General features: G+C 44.2%; 1 protein-coding gene across 2 annotated transcripts in view; it reads right to left on the bottom strand.

The window, feature by feature from the left end:
• PRRX1 (paired related homeobox 1) overlaps nucleotides 1-19969 on the bottom strand; it is a 78478-nt gene extending 58509 nt beyond the window's left edge. The window contains exon 1 of one of the 2 annotated variants that reach the window (XM_055582212.1): nucleotides 19348-19969. In XM_055582212.1, coding sequence (XP_055438187.1) covers nucleotides 19348-19588 — 241 coding nt within the window. In that variant the 5' untranslated portion in view covers nucleotides 19589-19969. The remainder of the gene's footprint in view (nucleotides 1-19347) is intronic. The other variant, XM_055582213.1, reaches the window with a different exon arrangement.
• Nucleotides 19970-20389: the final 420 nt, after the last annotated feature.

Here is a 20389-nt window from a genome sequence, read left to right as displayed (position 1 = left end):
TCAAACTGTTCAAATCATAAACTCAAGAAAAAAATTGCTCTCATTTCACACCCCGCTGCACCCAACCACTCCTGCTTCTTTGTCAACTGACTCCAGAAAGCCTGCTGAGAAAAGGCTTGTAAGTTTGAGAGAAAACCTGGGTAAGGAAATACAGAAAAGATGAGGCTAGGAAAAGTAAGCACCTGGGGTCAGTCCTCCTTTAGTTAAGGCCTCTCTTATCTACTAAGCCAGCAGGTTCCTAGCTGCCTCTGGAGCCCCTAGAGTAGCCACAGTCTGGTGCCTGCCACCTATACCTATGTTCAGCTTTGTATTCATATGGTCGGTTCATAACACTGGTTCATAGCGCCATCCCCACCCTGCAACGTGGCCCATTGCAATAACCTCCTAATTGCTTCTCCTTTCTCCTCTAATATCTATTTTCCATATAGCAATCATATTGTTCTTTTAAATAACATCAATCAGATTTTAAAACTCCATAGCTTAAATCCCTCCACTGGCTTCCCATGGCTATCATCTTCTCACCCTGACCTACAAGGTCACTATCACCAGTCCCTTCCCTATGTCTATGATCTCATCTGCGAAACATCCATCACTTGCTATCTTCCAGTCACATTGACCTTCTTTCTGTCCCTTAGACCCATCAAGTTTGTCCCTGCCACAGGGCCTTTGCACTTGCTGTTCATGCCCACTGCCTGAGAGGCTCTTTATGCTCATCATGGTAAGCTCATTTATTTCATTTATATTCTTGCTCATATAATCCTGTTCATTTCCTTTCTAGGACTTAGCATCATGTGTAGTTGAATCGTTTATCTAATTGTTCATTATTTACATGTCTATTGCCTTTATTTCCCAAGAAAATGTAAGGTTTCTGAGAAGAAACAATTCATCTCTGTGACAGTTCGACTGCTGTATCTCTAACATCTAGAATAGTGATCGGCACACAAGCAAGTACTCAGTACATAGTTGTCAAACACGAGGAAATGAGTGACAGAAAGAGAAAGACGATGGAATAGGAGTCTTCCACAATCATGACAGATGTCCACCTAGGTCTCCAAATTTTTTTTCATTAGCAAATCTCAGAAGATGGAGCCTTGGGCAGCCCTGGGTTTGTTGAGTACTTGCCTAGATAATGGCAATTCAGTATATTATTTCCCATTAAACCACTGGTTCTGTGTGTTTTTCATTCTTCCTGGAACTAAGAGAGAAGAGGGGTAAGCAGAATGACTGAGGCACTGAAATCTCACTGGCATTCTTAAAGAAACTGGGCAATGTGACCACGCCACACATGACATGAGAGCACTTAGAGAGGAGGGTGGAGTCAGACACGGCTGTTCTGGAGGTAGGAGTTGAAGACGGCTGCCCAGAGATTAAACTCATCCAGTTCTAAATTTTCCTAGCACTTACACTAGTAAAAAGAGAAAGACATCCCTGTCCTCCTCACGATTGAGCCACTGGGACACTCATCCAGGACACAACTCTCTGAACTCCTCTGTTGTCATTGCTCTTCAACTATATCACACATTTACTCGTCAGAGGGAGGCTTCCTGGGACCTGGTGGGGATTAGTTGCTAAGTCATGTTTGACTCTTGCAACCCTATGGACTGGCGCTTGCCAGGCTCCTCTGTCCATGAGATTTCCAGGGCAAAAATACTAGAGTGGGTTGCTATTTTCTTCTCCAGGGGATCTTCCTGACCCAGAGATTGAACCCAGGTCTCCTGCATTGCAGGCAGATTCTTCACTGACTGAGTCAATAAGAAGCCCCTAGTGGGGTCTTAGTCCTGGGACCCTAATCACTACTTATTACACTGCATCTGGAAAAATGAATTTCCAATTCCAAATAACCAAATCAGAGTGATTCTTTTAAATAAAACCTTATTTTTCACTACAAAAAATAAAAATCATTTCCATAGCAGGAAACTATGAGTGAGCAGTCACTCAGTCGTGTCCAACTTTTTGTGACCCTGTGGACTGTAGCCCATCAGACTCCTCTGTCTGTGGGATTATCTAGGCAAGAATACTAGAGTGGGTAGCCATTCCCTTCTCCAGGGGATCTCCGGCGAATTCTTTCCCATCTGAGCCACCAGGGAAGTTAGTGGTAAAGAATCTGCCTGCCAATGCAGGAGATGCAAGAGACATGGGTTCAGTCTCTGGGTTGGGAAGGTCCCCTGGAGGAGGAAATGGCAACCCACTCCAGTATTCTTTCCTGGGCAATCCCATGGACAGAGGAGCCCCATAGCTCATGGGGTTGCAAGAATCGGACATGCCTGAGTGACTAAGGACATTGCTGCTTAATTGTCATTGAAGTATCCAGTGTCATGAGAGGTTTTCTTTGTGAGAATGCAATTTTCTAAAGGACTATTTTCTTTTTTTAACTGTAATCCCAATACACAGTCCAGTACCACAGTTACAGGGGTACCACATACCGCTAAATGTCACAGAAGAGCCACATTCTTTGTCACATTCACCTCAACCATCTTCTTCCACTTTTCCAGCCACTGGAGGATAAATGATAGGGTGATGGAATACAGGATACCAGAGGGGTCAAGGCAGGTTCTGGTTTTGTCAGGCTTCAGGCAAGTTCTTCAGCGCCCTCTGAATCTCAAAACCCTAGCTGTAAATTGGGCATGATAATATCTACAACTTAATATTATGTGAAAAATAAAACAGCATAAGTAGTATAAATCACCCAGCACAGTACCTGCTCATGATGATTGCTCAATGAACCTAAATTTCTTTCCTTTATCTCCCTTCCTCCATTGAAAAATCCAAAGACATTAAAGTGGGATCACCTCTGAGCCGCAGGGCCAAACACAAGAAAATAGAGAGACTAATCTAAATTCACTTTACTAATCCAAGAACCTTCTTTGTTATCTCATTGATACATTTTACGTTCTTTGGGGTTAATAGGAATGGAAGCACATTTTACAGATACACTATAGAAATTGATATCACATAGGGGATTATTTTTTTCTATGGAAGCATTATGCTTGCTACTCAGAAAATCATTTAAACCAGAAAGCCCAGCTGCCTTTCATAACTGTTCAGCTCAGAGAAAAACTCATTGATAAGGTGAGTCAACAAAGACAATTTTCAGGACAATCACAAGCAAGGCCAGCATCTGCAAGACGTGAAATATGGGATGTTATGACACTGGTGAATTACTTCTGACGTACTTAATTATGCAACAACAAGATTTGCAGGAGCATAACCACATAGTTCCCCTGAGTATGCTGCAAGTATGCTCCACAAATGATTAAATATAAAATAAACAACAGCTAACTGTGAATTATGGAGTTGTAATTCCACTCAGGGGGTTCCAGTGATGTCATAAACCGCTAGAGCAAAGTTTATGTCACCAAAGGATCCCAGATGGGCTTCGAGGCCTCTAACTCAGCAGTAGTCTCTGCTGCAGCTATGACTCCAGGAAAGCTTTCCCCTTGCTTTTTGCCCCTCTGATGGCTACAAAGGCCCTCCTTTCTTGTTCTCTTCCTCTGAGCTTTCTAAAAATCACACTTACCCTGCTTTTCCAAATGCAACTCCTTTTTAACGGAATGATCTGTCATTTAAAAGGCTATCCACATCTCCCCACACACTCTTTGGACAGCAATCTATGACTTACATATACTTCATTAGAAAAAAAGCAAAGCCTGACATTTAACAGAAAAGTCCATTTAGGGCAAAAACCCTGGCGCACACCTTAAAAGGAGACATTTGAGATGTAACTTTAGTATGTGCCAAGCTAATGTATGTGCCCACTAATGGAATAAATTTGTCTCTAAGCATGGCAAACTTGGAAAAGTAGTGTTGAAATTTCAAAATACAACCTTCCCACAATGTCTGAAAAAAGGGTAAATTAAACTTTAGCCTCCTCAGACCATGCAGAAGTACACAAAATTGCATAATATTAGAAAAACTGTGCTTTATCCACCGTCAGAAAGGAAGAACTTTGTAAGACAATAAGATATTAAATACAGAATTATAACTTTCTAAATGTGCAATACTTTCATCTGAAAACTTACTTAAAACTAAAGTGTAATCGCAAATATTAGTATCTGCGTGATAGACTGCCTCTTCTATGACACATGCTTTTCTCCCAGAAGAGCTGAGATAACAATCACGGAAAATTCATCACAGTTGGGATTTTTACAACTCCAAATAATTGCCTCAAACTGTTTTTCTTTGTTTTATGTGAAGCATTTAAAACAGTGCCAGGCACCTAGTGAGTGCTCTGTGTATTTTTTTTTTTTATCTCCCACTTTGTTCATACATTTATTTTTTTAAATAACTGCTTTTTATTAAGCCATCTACAACATGAAAAACACTGTGCTAAGTACTCTGAAGTTATAAAATATCTGCCTCTCTGCCCTTGTATTCAAAACTATATTACACCTGGTTAAAAAGATAAGATTGACACTTAGGGAGAGTTAAATAACAATGGAAAACACATTACACAGTGGATGCCACAGAGAAACACATCATTTGATACCAATTACTATGAACGAAAGTGGTGTACATCAGTGTTTTCAAACTTTGTGATGTATAAAAACCATCCAGGATATTTAAAATGCAGATGTTTGTGAGATTCTGATTCACTGGGTGTGGATGGGGTCTTGGAATCTGCATTTTAAGACTTTCTCTTTGGATGCACATGGGTGAGTTAGGCAACATACTATAAGATATACAGGATTAGGGCTTCCTTGGTGGCTCAGTGGTGAAGAATCTGCCTCCCAATGCAGGAGACACAGGTTCGATCCCTGATCTGGGAAGATCCCACAGGCCATGGAGCGACTAAGCCCGTACATCACAACTACTGTGCCTGGGCTCTAGAGCCTGGGAGCCACAATTGCTGAGCCCATGTGTCACAACTACTGAAGCCCACACATCCTAGAGCCTATGATCCGCAACAAGAGAAGCCACCACAATGAGAAGCCCACACACCACAACTAAGAGAGTAGCCCCCACTCACAAGTATAGAAAAAGCAGTATAGCAATGAAGATCCAGCACAACCAAAAATAAATTAATCAATTAAATAAAATTTTTAAAAAGACATACAGGGTTAGATGGCAAACACATTAGGGAAAGAATCAGATTATCTGTTTATTTCTCTTCATCCTTTTTCTCCAAATCATTAAAAATGAACTGCTCGTGGGAGAGACATATACAGGAGAAAGAAAGGAAGACTACAAGGACCAAAGGACAATTTTCCTAGATGAGGACTACATGCTCCCTAAATGAAAGCAGTAAGCCAGTTATCTACACCCCCAATTAGAGACTACATAATACTGTAAAGTGCACAAAGTATTTTTAGCAAACACACAAACACTTTTCCATATGTCAGAACCAATAATCCTGACAGAGCTATGCTCCTAATCTCTGACTGATAACTACTGAGTATGTTCAGGAGATGATCTCTCATCTATCGTGTGCAGAAGATATATGGCACCCTGCTTCTCTAGACATCTAGCACACAAGTCTTGCAGTAAACCATCATCAAAGTGCTTCACCCACAGTGACCCATTTTCTCTTCATGTACCACAAGCATTAGCCATGCTGTTCTGTTCTGGAAGAATGCCAGGGGGAGTTAATCGTTAACTGCTTGGAAAAAAAAAAAAAGAGTCTTGGATGCTTCATGATATAGAAATGCAGTCTGTATGTCTTCCAAGTTTATCAGATTTCAAAGCCATACATATGAAAGCAGGTCACATATCAAACTGAGAACAGAATGTTTATCTTACTCAACTGGTTAGGAAGTCTAAGTTGGCAAAAAGAATGGCAACTTTATGTATAATCACAGTTAACATGATATTATTCATGTACAAAAAAATTAAGTAAACCCCACAGAAACCTCAGAGGAGTGGTAAGACAGTTAGCTACGTTACAGATATTATACCACAGAGAAACTGTAACATGATTGGCCTCCTAGAAACTCACTGCTGTGTCAGATCTGGATAAGAAGTCTTGACACCTGGTATCCTAAGCATATGTCATAATTAAATTCAATATCTACATTGGGGATGGGTATTTGTCTTCTTCAGTCACAATAAAACAGTGATAGATGAAGTACATGGAGATATGAGAGGTTGATGCCATCTCGAACTTTAAAAAGATGCGCAATACTGTTTCATGCTAAAGAAGGGGAGGTTGACCTGAAAGAAATAACCTTAGTCAGGAATGTCTGAGCCAGACTCCTGGTGCTGCAGGAACTTATGGTGTGGTCTTATGAGTGTCACTAAAAATTGTAAGGCATAAGCTCCTAACTGTAGATCAAAACAGATGTTTCCTAGTCATTCGGTAAGGGATATGATGTAAGACTGTGACTTTTGGAGGATGGGAATAGTCCTAATTTCAGTGACATTAAATGCCCTCCAGCATGGATTGGGAAACCACACTGAACACATAACTGAGCTTGAACTTCTCAGAGATGCTATTGAAGTGCAGAACAGGGAAAGGGCAAGCATTCAGGGAGAAGGGGAGTAAGGCATTGGGGTCTATGTTTACATTATCTCATCATTCCAAACAATAAACCCGAGTGATAGATATTAATGTGCCAATTCTTTCGATGAGAAAACCAAGACCCAGAGAATTGTCTAAAGTCTACCAGTAATTAAATAATGGAACCATCAATTAACATGGATTTATCTAGAAACAAAGTAAAATGCTCTGAATCTCCTAGTGTCCCTAATTCTAAATTATATATTCTTGTTTCTGAGAACAGAGTTTAAATGTATTAAAATGCATTCTTTTGATCTTTATTTGTTATGTTAATTTAGAAAAGCCTCTATTAGTATTCCTTATCATACACTAATGTACATAAATTTAGCCCTTTATTTCTCAAATAGTTTCACAAATGCAATATCTTTTTGGCCTGCTACATTCCCACGAGGAAGATAGGCACAGTTTACGGTGGAAGTTATATGCCCAGTTTATAACAAAGAATAAGAGTCAGAGAATTAAAAGAGATTTGTGCAGCACAGCTGTGTACCATGAAGTGGCATGCTGGCGTCACCCTCCTAACTCAGTGCTGTTTCCCTAGACAGTAATGTATCTAAAAGAATCTGTTGACGTCAAAGGTGGTGGGACACAATGAAAAAAAAAGATAAAATGGAATCAGGAGAGAAAGATTCAAGGCATTCAACAGTAGTTCACTGAAATTCTCCAAGCCACAGTTTCCTTATCTGTAAAATAAAAAGAATTATGTGATCCCAACTCATTTCTTAGAATTGCCTTTATAAAACATAATAGCGCTGGCATATGTTCTTAGAATCTGTGAAGTAGTTTCATATTTTATCTCACTTTATCCTTCTTAGTAATGTTATTAATCCTTTAATACAAAGTAGGTCATCGATTTATACAAGTAATAAAAGGAAAGAATTAAGTAAACCAGCAGTCTGAGTATATTACTGCAGTTTAAATTATTGTACTTTTAAGGCCTACCCGAACACAGCTGGAATTTCCTGGCTGTTCAAGGTAGCCTTGAATCTTCAAACCAAAAAAAAAAAAAAAAAAAATCCAAAACAGTGCAGACAACAGATATTCTCACCACCCTGAGAAAGGAGAATGTTAGGGTAAAGGGGAAAAAGTTATAAATTTAAATAACACTTCATATATTTTGAGTAAAAAATGATCACACATAGAAAAATCTCTTCTTCCCTGAGGGAAGCTGAGAACAGACTCCTAACAGTCAAACGTGCAGTGATATTATTTTCTCTTTCTGTTGTCAGAGGAGATTCAGCCTTTGAAATATGTGCAGCAAGACTGCAGATTTCAGTTTCATGATTAATGAACCAAATTACGTTTTATTTCATAAATGTGTGGAGGATTCATCCTGTGGTCTTCCCTCGAACTTGAGGATTAGAGCAGCTGAGCAGCACATCTGGTTGTAGGCAAAGCGCTCTGGGTGGTTCTCCTTTTCCCCTCCTTTAGAACTAGGCAATGTGGGAAACTGCAGAAACTTTTATTGGGCAAGTGTGGTTTTTAGTCCTCAAAAATGATGATTACTCTCCCTGTTCCCCCTTTCTCATGAGAAGGAAGAAGGTGAATTATTTAGCTCTATCGAATAATAATTTTAAAATTTTGTTCCATATGATGTTATATCACTTGCTAATACTTACCCTAAAGAAAATATTTGCACTCATCAGGCAAATATTTCAACATAAACTTGCCTGGGAATGATTTTTACACAGACTTCATAATAACAATTTATATTTTCTCTGCAATTATCACTTTAAGTAAGGGCTGGGGGACTGCCGACTTTCATATCTGGATAAATGCATTATCTTTGATTTTGCTAAGCTTCTTTCTCTGTCAAAACACACTACCGTGTGCTGGGATAGGTCATTATCCAGCTTGATCATCATTCTGCAGGGTACAGAAAAATATCGTTTTCCTCCTCCTTTTTCTACAAAAACATGTATGAGTCTCAAAACATTTAATAAAAGAAAGTTAAGATCCAGGGATCTACAATAATAGAAAATTTTCAGTCCCTTAAGATATTTTCTCTGTAATTTGCTTTGTGGCACTTTTCCTCGCTAAATCATGTAAAAACGAATTTTTTTGAGCAGTAGCTCTCCAACTGTGGTCTCGGAATGTCCTTTAGGTATTATGCAGGCTTTTCCAATTTCTAAAGGAGACATGTGCTCATGTCTAGGGAAGGTTCCCAGCTAGAACAAGCAGAAAAGAAAAAGAAACTGTTTACTCAGAAGGTCTTTACTGCTGGAAATGTACCCACTGGAACTTGAGAACGCTGGGAAATAGCTGTGATGTCACAGCTCTCATCGTCTTTGGAGAGCTTTTGTTTGTTGTTTGTGTGTTTGTTTAACTTTTCGGTGACAGCAAGTGAGTTCAGTGTGTGTGTGTTTTCTTAATTTGGGCGAAACACAGTCTTTGAAAATTTTTTTTTAATTGGCCATCAAGAATGTTAATACAAGCTTTGTGCAAAAGATAAAAAGAAATACTTTAATATTAAACTGTTACCTGTGTCTACCTCAGGGTGGTGAAATATAAGTGACTTGACTTTCCCGCTAAAACTTTTTAATGTAAAATAATACATTTTCTAAAATGAGCCTGTATCGCACTTAGGTATTATTCATATTTTAAAAATGACTTGCAACAAAGATTTCATAAACAGAAGAGCCACTCAATGCCTCCAATGGAGTGGAAGCAATTATCTATTGCTCCCCCCAATTATCTATTTATTTGCATACTGCAACTGTGGAACAAATCTTTTCCCCTCCTAAAAAAAAGTCTGTAATCTTAAGAAACTTCTCAAAGTAAATTAACAATCACAAAATATTTAGAAAAGAATTAAGATTTATTTGTACAGGAACTGATTATTTCTACAGTAAGCACTGAAAAAAGGGATTTGCTTGGTCTGAAAGAGGCAGTCAAAGGTGTTACAAGTAGATCATGGGAGCAGAACCTTGAAAGGTAGCATGGGGGGGTTTGGACAAAAGAGGCACAGAGCAGGGACATTTCAGACCAGAAGTCAGAGAATTAGAAAAGAGACTAGAGCACATGGACTAGCCTAACTAGCACACCAGGGAAAAGTAGAGGAATGGTTCAGATCTGCATGTGTATGTGTGAAGGAGCAGATTGCTGGGGCAGAGATAAAAATATAGACTGTAAAGAGTGATTTTTAAAAAAGAACAGGACAAAAATGTGGTCTTGAGTTAGAAAAGAATGAAAAGCAATTGTGAATTCTAAAGAAGGGGAGAGCCATGATTTTTTAAAATATATACATGTTTGTAAAAAAATGCACTAACATTCACTCATTCATTCAGCCAGTACTCTTTGAAGATCTATTATATCCATTCTCTGTCATCATCTACATAGAGGAGGACAAGAATGGACGCAGGGAGACCCAATAAGTTAGGAAGCTGGCTTAGAGAGCAAGTGAGATATTTTAGAGATTTTAAAAGGAGATGAATTCAAATGACTTGAGAAGAGAAATTTGTCGACATTTAGAGTAGGATTGAACGGAGGCTTGAAGGAAGGAGTCAAGGATGAGTCCAAAGTTTCTGAGTATTGCAACCACATGTTTTGATACAGGAAAATAGGAAAAGCTATGAGAGGATAAGATTGGAAAAATGAGTTCACTGATGCCATGTTTTGGTTATTTTGAAGTTGAAGCATTTGAGTTGTTCAAATGGAAATGTCTAGGTAGCTACATACACAAATCTGCAGCTCCAAGGGGGGCCTTAAAGATATATCCTGGGAGTCATTTGTATATAGACGGTTACTAAAATGGTGAGCCTAGGGGAAATCTCTGGAAAAGGAGATGGCAACCCACTCCAATATTCTTGTCTGGAAAATGCCAGAGGAGCCTGGCGGGCTACAGTCCATGGGGTTGGAGAGAATCGGACACAACTGAGCAACTAAGCACCCAACACGGAGGAGATCACTAAAGCCTTTAAAGGGTTTAGAGCGTGAAGAGGAGGGGAGGGGACCTAGTTCTTACATTAGGTTGGCAAGGGGATCCACTAAACTTGGGGAGCTCATTCTATGACTTAATAAACATTTACTGAGCACAGGCGAGAGTTTGCCACCTGTCCCAGTGGTATATGACTGTCATAATCCAGCATTTAGGGAAGCAGCACAGGTAGAAAATTGAAAGAAAAGTCACAATGTACATAATTATTTAGTGTTACCTCCCAGTCTGGATTAATGGTGATGTGTGTCAGTGCCCAGTTATAAAGATTTAGATTCAATGCCTATTTCCATTGGAATGCTCAACTTCACGTATTTATGAGCTACTTGTAAAAGAAACAGACTAGTAACCAGTTCCCCAAACCTCAGTCCCCATGAAGTCTCTAACTAGGCCATTACAAAATGAATTGTTAGAGAGGACAAATATGAGAAAATGTCTGATACATTATTGATCAAAAGTCCTCACCTTTTCTAAGGATTCTAGATTTAAGAGGCTTCTGGATCCCTGGGTTGGAAATATCCCCTGGAGAAGGGCATGGCAAAACACTCCAGTACTCTTGCCTGGAGAATTCCATGGACAGAGAGGCCTGGTGGGCTACAGTCCATGGAGTCACAAAGAGTCGGACACAACTGAAGTGACTTAGCATGTGGCCTCCTGGCACCAGTTTTTTCTGCAGCACATAGGTTGTGGATAGCCAGTTGGGGTACAGGGAATGAATTCAAAGAAAAGGATGATGGATAAGCTCAGAAGGGCAGGACACTGTCTCCCTACGACTCACCAGGCCCAAGCCAATTCTACTAAACCCTTTGCAGACTAGCATGACTTTGTGTGGATAAATACAATGCAAACTTGAGAAAACATGGTTCTCTGTATATATCCAAAGTGCTGGCTAGGCCCTTCATTTTGCCCATAGTCAAGCTGATTGAACTAAGCATATTCTGGCTCAAATTTTTATTGAGTTGGGCCCCTTGGCCTTTAAGTTTTATATCTCAATTGTCTTTGAAAAGATTTGGCCTCCCCATATGTATTCAGAGCACTGGAAGAGCACTCATCTGTTTTTATGCTTATTTGTAAAACTACACAGACCTTCCAGCCCTATGAGGTCCTTTAAAACATAATGACATGGCTGATGGTGAGAAATTAAGTGAATGAGGTAAATGTTCTTACTCTCAGACAAACGTTTGTGGGAAAGCAATTTCCCTTCCAGTTCTGGCCTCATGCTTCTGTTTCTAGTGAATACCCAAGCTCAAGATTATCTTGGAAAGTATGTATTAACCACCATGGATGCTAAGAAGACAAAATATTCATTCTGCCACTTTGTTTTTCCCAGCTTTGACTTGTCCTATTGACCCTCCAAGGTCAAAGAGCGAGAAATAAACCAAGAGAGAAGTAGAAAAATCCCAAGACTTGCTAAAGGTATATCCTCATCTTTCCCGTAAGTCTCTTGAAACCCTTGCCCCAAAAGGAAGGATCAGTGGAGGCCAGGAGTCAGATTCAGGGGTTGGAAATGCCCAAGTTGCACGCGCACACACAAGACAGTGGGGGTAGCTACTGTTCTTCCTTGAAGGGAAAAGGAACTCTAAGGTGGCCAAAGCTCTGCCCTATCTAAGGACTCCAGGTACTATGAGGGTTTCTGTGGCCATTTTGCAGTGTCTCACTGATACGGCTAGCTCCCTGTCTCTCAAATCTGCCCCTCTTTCTTTAAATACTTGGAGTTCATCTACAGAAAAGTTTCACCCACCTCCACAGGGACAAACCTTCTCCTTCTCCATGGGACCCAGGCATCAGCCCAATCACCCACTTATCCAGGGTCATCTAGTCCCACTCTCCTCCTGCCTCTTCCTGCTAACCCTGGAATCCTCACCATTTTCATTGCAAAGAAGTTGTTTCCATTATAACGCATGTGGAGCATACAGTTCAGCAGTCCCTGGAGTGACTGCACGCTAGTGATATCTCCCATCTCTTGCTACTTGTGTAGAGGGGTCTTCCAGTACTTCTCTCTCTCCTGCTGGCACCAAGAGTTTTTGAAGGCGGGGGTTAAGTTCCAGCCCTGACCTGGGAGGAATGCGCCCCCTTTCGGCGAGAGAAAGCAAGGAAAGGAGCTTCTAGGAAGGCTCGAGAGACCTATTTAGCTGAGAGCTGCGCCCCAGCGCCCTTGGAATTGGAAGGACAAGGGTTGAGGTGGGGCGGGGCGTGGGATTGCATCTTTGTCCAGGCCAGCAGAGATGGAGAACTTTAAAATCTAAAATACTATGGTTCTATTTATCTTCGCTGATTTACTAAATTAATTTTCCCTTACTCTTTATTTCTTCCGCCACATCGCCTGCAACCCACCCGGCAAAAAGAGTCAGAGTCTGCAGTTCTGGCCAGTGCGATCGTCATTCCTGCATGAAAGTTTCACTACAGTCTCTCATCCGCTTGTTAAGAACATTTCTAATCGCTTGCAAATAACTCCATGAAAGTAGACCAAATAGGAACCAGAGAAGCTGTCCCTGTCTTTTCTCATAACTCGGGTCCTGGGGATTTAAGTTAATACACATTTTTTCAAACGTATTTCTCCTTTGGAGCTGAGTCTGGGGAAAACCAATAATGGTAAAAAGGAGCCCCAAAGTTCTTAAGAATTAGGGCTCGCTCATTACCGTGGTGCAGCAAAGCGACTGGGCCATCCGGTGCCCCAAGGACCCAAAGACAGCATTCTGGTCCCAACTCAGACCTACATAAATTCCTGCATTTGAGAGCTTCAGGGAGAACAGCAGAGTCCTTGACTCTGCTCGTCCTCAGACTCGTCTGAGAAGCCACTTGTGTTTGTGATTGATTTGTTCTGACATGTTTTCTTTATTTTCTTTCATAAAATTTCCCTAACCCACCACCACTTGTGTCTTTGTTCCCCTTCCCCTCCCCTAAAGTGGCTATTGCCCCTATAATCGGCTTCCCAAATATTTTTTCATCAAGAAAAGTGGTTCCAGGACAAGTGAAATGTAGTGGGGTTTTTTTCTTTCTTTTGGTCTTAAACCTAAAATTGATAGCCCATAATTCTCTGTACGACTGCTTCCTTCAGGCTGCCTCACTAAATTGGACAAATGACGACGCCAAGAATCTAATATTCAGACCTCGGTGGAGACTCCTTGCTCAAAAATTTTCATACGTGAAAATCAAACCCTCTGACCGCTAAACACCGATTACTGTCCCTCAGACATCTCGGCCTTGTATCTCCGCATTTATTGATTTTATAACAAACAGCATTCAGAGAAAAGGAGGTCGTGGTGGTTTGTTGATACTATTATTTACTGTTTGAGATGGTTGGTTTTTAACTGAGTGTTTTTAACCTGCTCATCAAACTATTTGATTTTACAAGAATCCAAAATCTTGTGTATAAATAATAATGCTGCTGACATGTGCATCTTCTTTGAATTTTTTAAAAGTTAGGGGGTACCAAACCTATGGGACTGGCTCTCGCCCCACCTTAAATTAAAACCCCAATTAGAAAGAAAGAAAGAAAGAAAACAACCCGTCCAATCAGATTACAATCTTGCGCAATCACAGGTAGTTCTGTAAATGTTTGGACACCGAGTGGCAACTGGGAATTAGACCTTTACCGAATTTTTTCCTGTAAATGTCGGGATCCCTAGCTCGGAGGAATGAGCTGAGGATCCTGTTGGTTGAACTTACAAATCACTTATATGGAGGATGCTGAACCTCCGTTTTTGTTCCTCGGAAGGATTGTCACCCCCTCCCCCCAAAGCTTTTCCACCCTCTGCAAAGAAAAATATGAGCACAATGCAAGCCTTATCTCCTTTTCTACAAATCCACTCCCCCATTCCTAAAATGTGTACTTCTTATGGCTTTTACTGACCCATCTCTACTAAAGGGTAAAAAATAAATACATATTCTGAGAGTCATTAAAAGGGCGCACCTCCAGGAACGGGAGGCACGCGAGGTTCGCACGCACAGGCGCGCACACATTTGCAACTTCCTTGTACCCGAGGCCCTGGCGCTTGCTCGGGCAAAGGACTGGGGTTTTCCGGGAGCTACAGGTCTGTTTAGACGGTTTGCCCTGCTAAAGAGAGGGAACAGGTAAACAAGATAGGGGAGAGGAACTGTAAAAGAAACATCTTTTAAAGGAAAAATCAAATTGGTCTAGAGATCCTCATCGTTGAAAATCTATAGATGTTATTTAAAAGTGAAAAAATGTAATGTTCCTGGAGGTGGCTACTGGCCAGAGCAACGTTCAAAATTCGTATCTGAGGGGATCTGAGCCGGTGAAGTAGGAACATAATTTTGGCTCTGAAATTGCTGAGGTTTTTTTTTTCGCAAGGGGCGGGAGTGGGGTGACTCTTGTTGATTTGGAGATGATTTATTTACCCGTGTCGTAAAATCTAAAATGACGCCCCTGGGAAGACGAAGGAACTGCAGGGACCCGTGTGACCTGTTGCTGCCCGCCCGACGCCCCTGGTTCTAAACTGAGCTTGCCGGGGGAAGGTTAAGGTCGCCAAGCAAAAAAGCAGGGTTGCGTGACACCTAAGGTGAGAGAAAGGCGCTCCGGAGTCTCGCCAGGGCCTCCTCGGTGATTTGTACGCTAGAGCCAGTGACTCACTGACTTCTAAATTTGGGGGATCTGGAGCCCCGGGGAATATTGGCAGCCGGGGCCTCGGATTTTAGAGGCTCACCTCCCCGAAGCTTCAAATTCCAAGCGCCCTTCGCTCCAAAGCGGGAGGAAGTCACTAGACTGTGAGTTTCTTCGAAATATTGAGGCCATTCAGCCCCTTGCTCCTGCATGTGAGATAAACAAGATTCACCACATCTTTTCTGGACTTGACATTCGACGCTGGGGACTCGGTGACCTCCCTTGATCCTGGATTTCACTGCCTCCTCTAAAGAGAAAAAATATTTCCAGGCTACGCTTAAAACGGTCTATTTCGTTGACTCCCCCTTGAATCGAGATCACTGAGGCCCAAATTCAGAGTGGCGGCACCGGCTCCAGGTTCCCGGGGTGTTGCCGCAGAAGATTTCTGGTGCCATAGGTGTTGCAAATACAGAGACTCCGGAGGGGACCGATGTTCCGATGCGAATTCCAACAGGGAAGCGCCCGGTGCTCCCGAGGGCTCTTTCCTGGCCTTGAAGAGCCGGCAGAAATGGGCCCCCGGGAGTGCGGCAGGCGGGTTGGGCGGGTGATTCCTTCGCGCCGCGTTTACACCTCTCCCTTTGTGACAAATCGATTTCCCCGCGCCGCTGCTCTGTATTTGCCTCGCACAGCGGCCCGGGGCCCAGCTGCTCCGGGTGCACACTTAGCACCGCCTTGTGAATGCGTGCGTGTGCGCGCGCGTGTCTAATTGACTTTCCGTCTACCTTTTTATGACTACATGTGTTTCCAACAAAAGGTCTTATTAGGACAATCTGGTTTCACTAATTTAGAGGTTGGGAACGTGGAAGGCAGGCGTTTTTTTAAGAGTTTGCAGAAGTTCAGATTAAGAAATGACAGAGGGATGCACCTTCCTCCTAGGGGTAGTTCTGCCTATTTTTATGCCCTGTTCCTCTTTCCTCTCCCTGACTACCTCTGTTGTACCGCCAACCCACCCTTCACACGCCACATTCCCCCATTAGCCACTGGATTTCTAACGATGTTAAAGAACCGTTTCTTTAATCACTGAAAGTGTTTGAACCCAGAAGTTTGAGAAATTTACTAGGTTGGGAATATCAGTAAAAGGAGAAAGAAATACTTCAACAGAGAGGAAAGTGGAGTGAATAAAAAGGGGGGAAACAGACTTGTGGTGTGGCCTGCAGGGGATCAGTGGGAAGCCTTCACTTTGGACAGTGCTTGGCTCCTCTTTGCTAAGATGGGTCCAGTTTGTAATTGGAAAATCTGCAAAATTAATAATCTAACATTGCAAGTGTAAGTACAGTCTGTTTTACTTATTTGAGTTGAATAGAAACTTTAGGGAGGATGTGTTTCTATATAGCTCTGAGAAGAAAAGGGGTCTTTGAAATGTTCCCCATCTCTCCAAAGGAGATTATGGTTTCTCACTTGAGTAGACACCCAGCACGCTGCAAAAAGCCCTGACTCTTGGTGCCATTCTCTGTCCCTTGCAGCTGGCAAGCCTAGCTCTTGTCCTCTGCCTGGAGACTCTTCTCTTCTCTGATTCATAGTCTGAGCCTCACTGTCCATGGCAAACTGAAAGCCCAATAGCACTCCACCAGTCCTGACTTCTGGGTAACTGTGACAGCTTCCTTGGCATGTCCTGATTGGGGCCCAAGACTAAGGACAAAGGTCCTCCTGAACACTTGCTACCACTCAGCTTACCAGACCCTCTTATTCTCACCCCAGAGATGGGGAAGGAGGTTGAGGAAATACTGCTTCTAAAAGCAACTACCCATTTGTTAGAAGGATGGGCCCTGGTCATCCCCAGAAAGCAAGGCCTATGGCGGTGTTTGGGTGTGTGTGTGATTTGGGCTACTTCCTCAGCCCCAGGTGTCCAAAAGTTCATCCCCATCACCTCGTACTGCATTCTGTGGCCTCCTGCTGGAACTGTTTGTCTACCATTCTTCTTCAAGCATGCTTTCCCCCAGAATCTCAGTTTCCTTTTCTGGGTCGTTCCTTACTCCTAGAAACTCTGTGATGTACTCAAGTATCAAGTGGGCAGGTTCCCACAGGTCTCATCCCTTTTCCTCAGGACAGACCGTGCCCAACTTCTCCTGCTGCCCTTTGCCTGTCCCCTAGCGAACTAGCGCCCCACAGTTGCCACGTGCTCAGCCCAGCCTCAGGCCTGGGTCTAGAAGAAGCCATCCCTGAGTCTCCTCCCCATGGCAGCCTGCAGTCTCACCTCAGATTAGGGGTGCTTGCTAGCTGGTCTCTTGAACCCAGCCTTGCTGGGTACCTACTAGGAGGCCACCGTGGACCCAAACTCCCCTCTCTTTGCATCCACATAAAGTCAAAAAACAGGAACGATCATCATCCCTCCAGCTCTGGCCTGTGTGGACCCTGGGCTTGTTCTGGCCACCTACCCTGAGCCTGCTTTACACAGCCCTCTGCTTGCTCTTGGGGCAAAGCAACCCTGGCTGGTCTCCCTCAATGCACCCTGACCTTCTGTGCTGCAGTTTCTTCACAACCTTGATTTCTGTTGTGGCTCCAGCCTTCTTTGAATAATGGTAAATGCTGTGATTAATAATTAGCTGTGAAGCTGAGTGATAGGCACGTGAAAATTCAGAATACTGTTCTCCCTACTCTTTGCTTCCCCGATAGCTCAGTTGGTAAAATATTCCCTAGTAAAGTGTTTAAATATTATTTCACAGTGCATTTTCTTGAGCTACAAGTGCCTACACCATCTATTAACTTGCTCCCTGCCTGTGCCACCAGCGAGCAGCTCCCCAGAAGGTGCCAATAACCTCAACAAGGACACCTCTGCACCTAGCCATTATCCAGGACTTGGGGACACCGGATCTTCATTCCTCAGTTTTTCCCTAGAGCCTGGCCAGGTCAGATACCCCATCACCCTCTGCCCATGCCCACAGTAGGGTGGATGGGCCCTAGTTTGCTTCTGGCTAAAATACTTTGAGGGAAGCCCAGGCCTGGACCAGGGATGCAGGGCGACAAGCAGGCGGCCTGCGGTAGGGATGGGCTCTCCCTGCGGCCTGTTTCAACGCTGCTCTCCCACCACTTTGCACAGGACTTGCTTCCAGCTGTTTCTATATCCTGTTTGCTTTGCTATGTGTTTTCCAAGAGTCTGACCTTGGCACCGTTATTTGAAAATCATAGATTGCCAGTGGGTTCCCTGGTTCCACAGCCTCTGAGTTCCAAGACAAAAGAGCAGTCAGCAAATAATAGCATGGAAAGGGATCAGCCTCATTTAAAAACTTTCAGCCAAGTTCTGATTCTTGCAACCTTGAGGAGGAAATATCCAACCCCATTTCACCTGGGATAAGCCAGGTGACAGGTCTGTTACAGACTCTTCCAGGACGTATGGATATACCTGAAGTCACGTTTTATAAGGCACAGCTAGTAACAAGGCGAGAGTTCCTTCGGGACGCGATAGCAATCAAGAAGAGTGCCAAAAGGAGACTCTACATGGACTTTTCTGGAAATCTTAGAGCTATTAGGGAGAGTTCTTCCAATGTAACACCGGGCTTGGCATTGGAGCCCGGGCCTCCGTCGCGCATCTCTCCTGTGTGGGACCATGCGGGGCAGCGGCTCGGGTTTCACCCCTAAAAGACCCTCCCTTTGCTTCGTCTGAGTTTTCCCGTGTCATTCAGGCCTTTCATTCTACCGAGTCTTAAACCCTTAGGCAGGTGTCGGCTACATTCCTAGACAGAGAGCGGATACGGCGTTCGAGCTGGGCGCTCCAGGGCCGCCCCTCTGGCACCTCCGGCCTTCGGAGCCCGCGCGCGCTGCGCCGCGGAAGCAGCGCGGGTCTAGCTCGCTTTACGCGGTGCCCTCCGCCTCTTCGGTCCCTTCTGCCCTCCAACCCGCTTACGCCAGCCAGGAGAAGACCGAACCCGACTCAGCATCCTTAACCCGATGCCTTCTCAAACAGGGCGGGCTCCCAGAGTTTGCACCGATCTGGGACCCTTTTCCTGCCCAGCCCTTTGGACCGGCTGGAGAGAAGATCCGCCAGCCGCGCTCGTCCGGGACGGAGAGGCAGCGCAGCCGGCTTCTGCGAGAGTCCGCGGCGGGCAGTGTCCCTGACCCCAGCCGGGGCCTCGGAGCCTCCCTCAGGCGTCCGCCCAGGCTCGTTTCTCAGCGGAGCCCTCCTCTTCCCTCCGTCTGTGATCGGCCCTTCCTCTGGCCACTGCCACCAACCTCTCCTCTTTCCGGACTTTCTCCCTCCGGCGCCCGGCGAGCTCCAGCCACCCAGCCCGGACGCCCCCGCCCCCGATCCGGGATACACAAACACACACACACCCCGCGGGCACGCGCCCCCTCACTCACTGTCCTGTTGCGGGGTGTCGCTGCCGCTGGTGAGTCCCGGCGACTCCAGTAGGCTCCGGCCCGCCTCGCCCACGCTCTCGTCCGCCTGCGCCGCCACCATGTCCCCCGCTTCCTCCAGGTCTAGCAGGTGACTGACGGAGAAGTTCTTTTTAGCCTGCAGGGTGTCGAGGTTGCTCGGGCTGTCCAAGCGGCCGCCCAGCGCCGGTTGCCGCTCCAGAACGTGCCCGTAGCTGGAGGTCATGGTCTTCCCCTCCGATCCCACCCACCCCCCTTTCCCGCTCGAATCAACACCAAACGCTGTGGGCGCGAGGGGGGAGAGGAGCCTAGTGGGGCAGAGAGAGGGGGGGAGTGGAGAGAGAGAGAGGGAGAGAGAGAGAGAAGGAGGGGAAGAACAACAAAAAAAAGTGGAAAGAGGGCGGGGGACCCCCTTCTGTAAGAGCAGAGAGTTCTGCACCAGCAGCTTTCGACAGCCTCGGTTGCTTTCCTGAGGCCAAGTCCGGCGCGGTCCAAAGAGATAATCCACACCAAAAAATAAAATGAAAAGTCACCCTATGTTCAAGTCAGGAGAGAAAAAAAAAAATCCCTTCCAGCTCTCCAAAAGCGTCCACACGCACGCACTAAAAATAATAATAAGGGGGAGAGGAAAGGAGAGGCCAGCAGGGCGGGGGAGTTAGGCAAACAGAAGAAGAGAGAAGAAGGGGTGGGAGAGAAGAATCAAAGTAGGTTTTTTTTTTTTTTTTTAGGTTAAAAAAGTTATTCCCAGGCAAGAGTTCAAGCACCAACAGAAGAAGGCTTGTTCCAGCTTTAAAACATCTTCAAGAAAACGTGTTCCCCCTCTCTGCACTCCTGTGGATTCTCAGGAGTGACTAAAGTTTCAGGAGGAGAGGGTGATGTCTTGCAGATGTATTGGAGAGCAGGAGTCTCACTTTACTTTTCGTAAGGAGGGGGAAAAAAAGCGGGGGGCTCCAAGAGTCCGAAGGAGGGTGGTAGTGGGCTTCCCCCGTTCCCTTCGCTTTCTCCCCCTCTTCTCGCTGAGCTCCCT

The sequence above is a fragment of the Bubalus kerabau genome, chromosome 5 (genome assembly GCF_029407905.1).
Source record: "Bubalus kerabau isolate K-KA32 ecotype Philippines breed swamp buffalo chromosome 5, PCC_UOA_SB_1v2, whole genome shotgun sequence".
In the NCBI taxonomy this organism is placed as follows: domain Eukaryota; kingdom Metazoa; phylum Chordata; class Mammalia; order Artiodactyla; family Bovidae; genus Bubalus; species Bubalus kerabau.
This window is presented reverse-complemented; position numbering and strand designations above follow the sequence as displayed.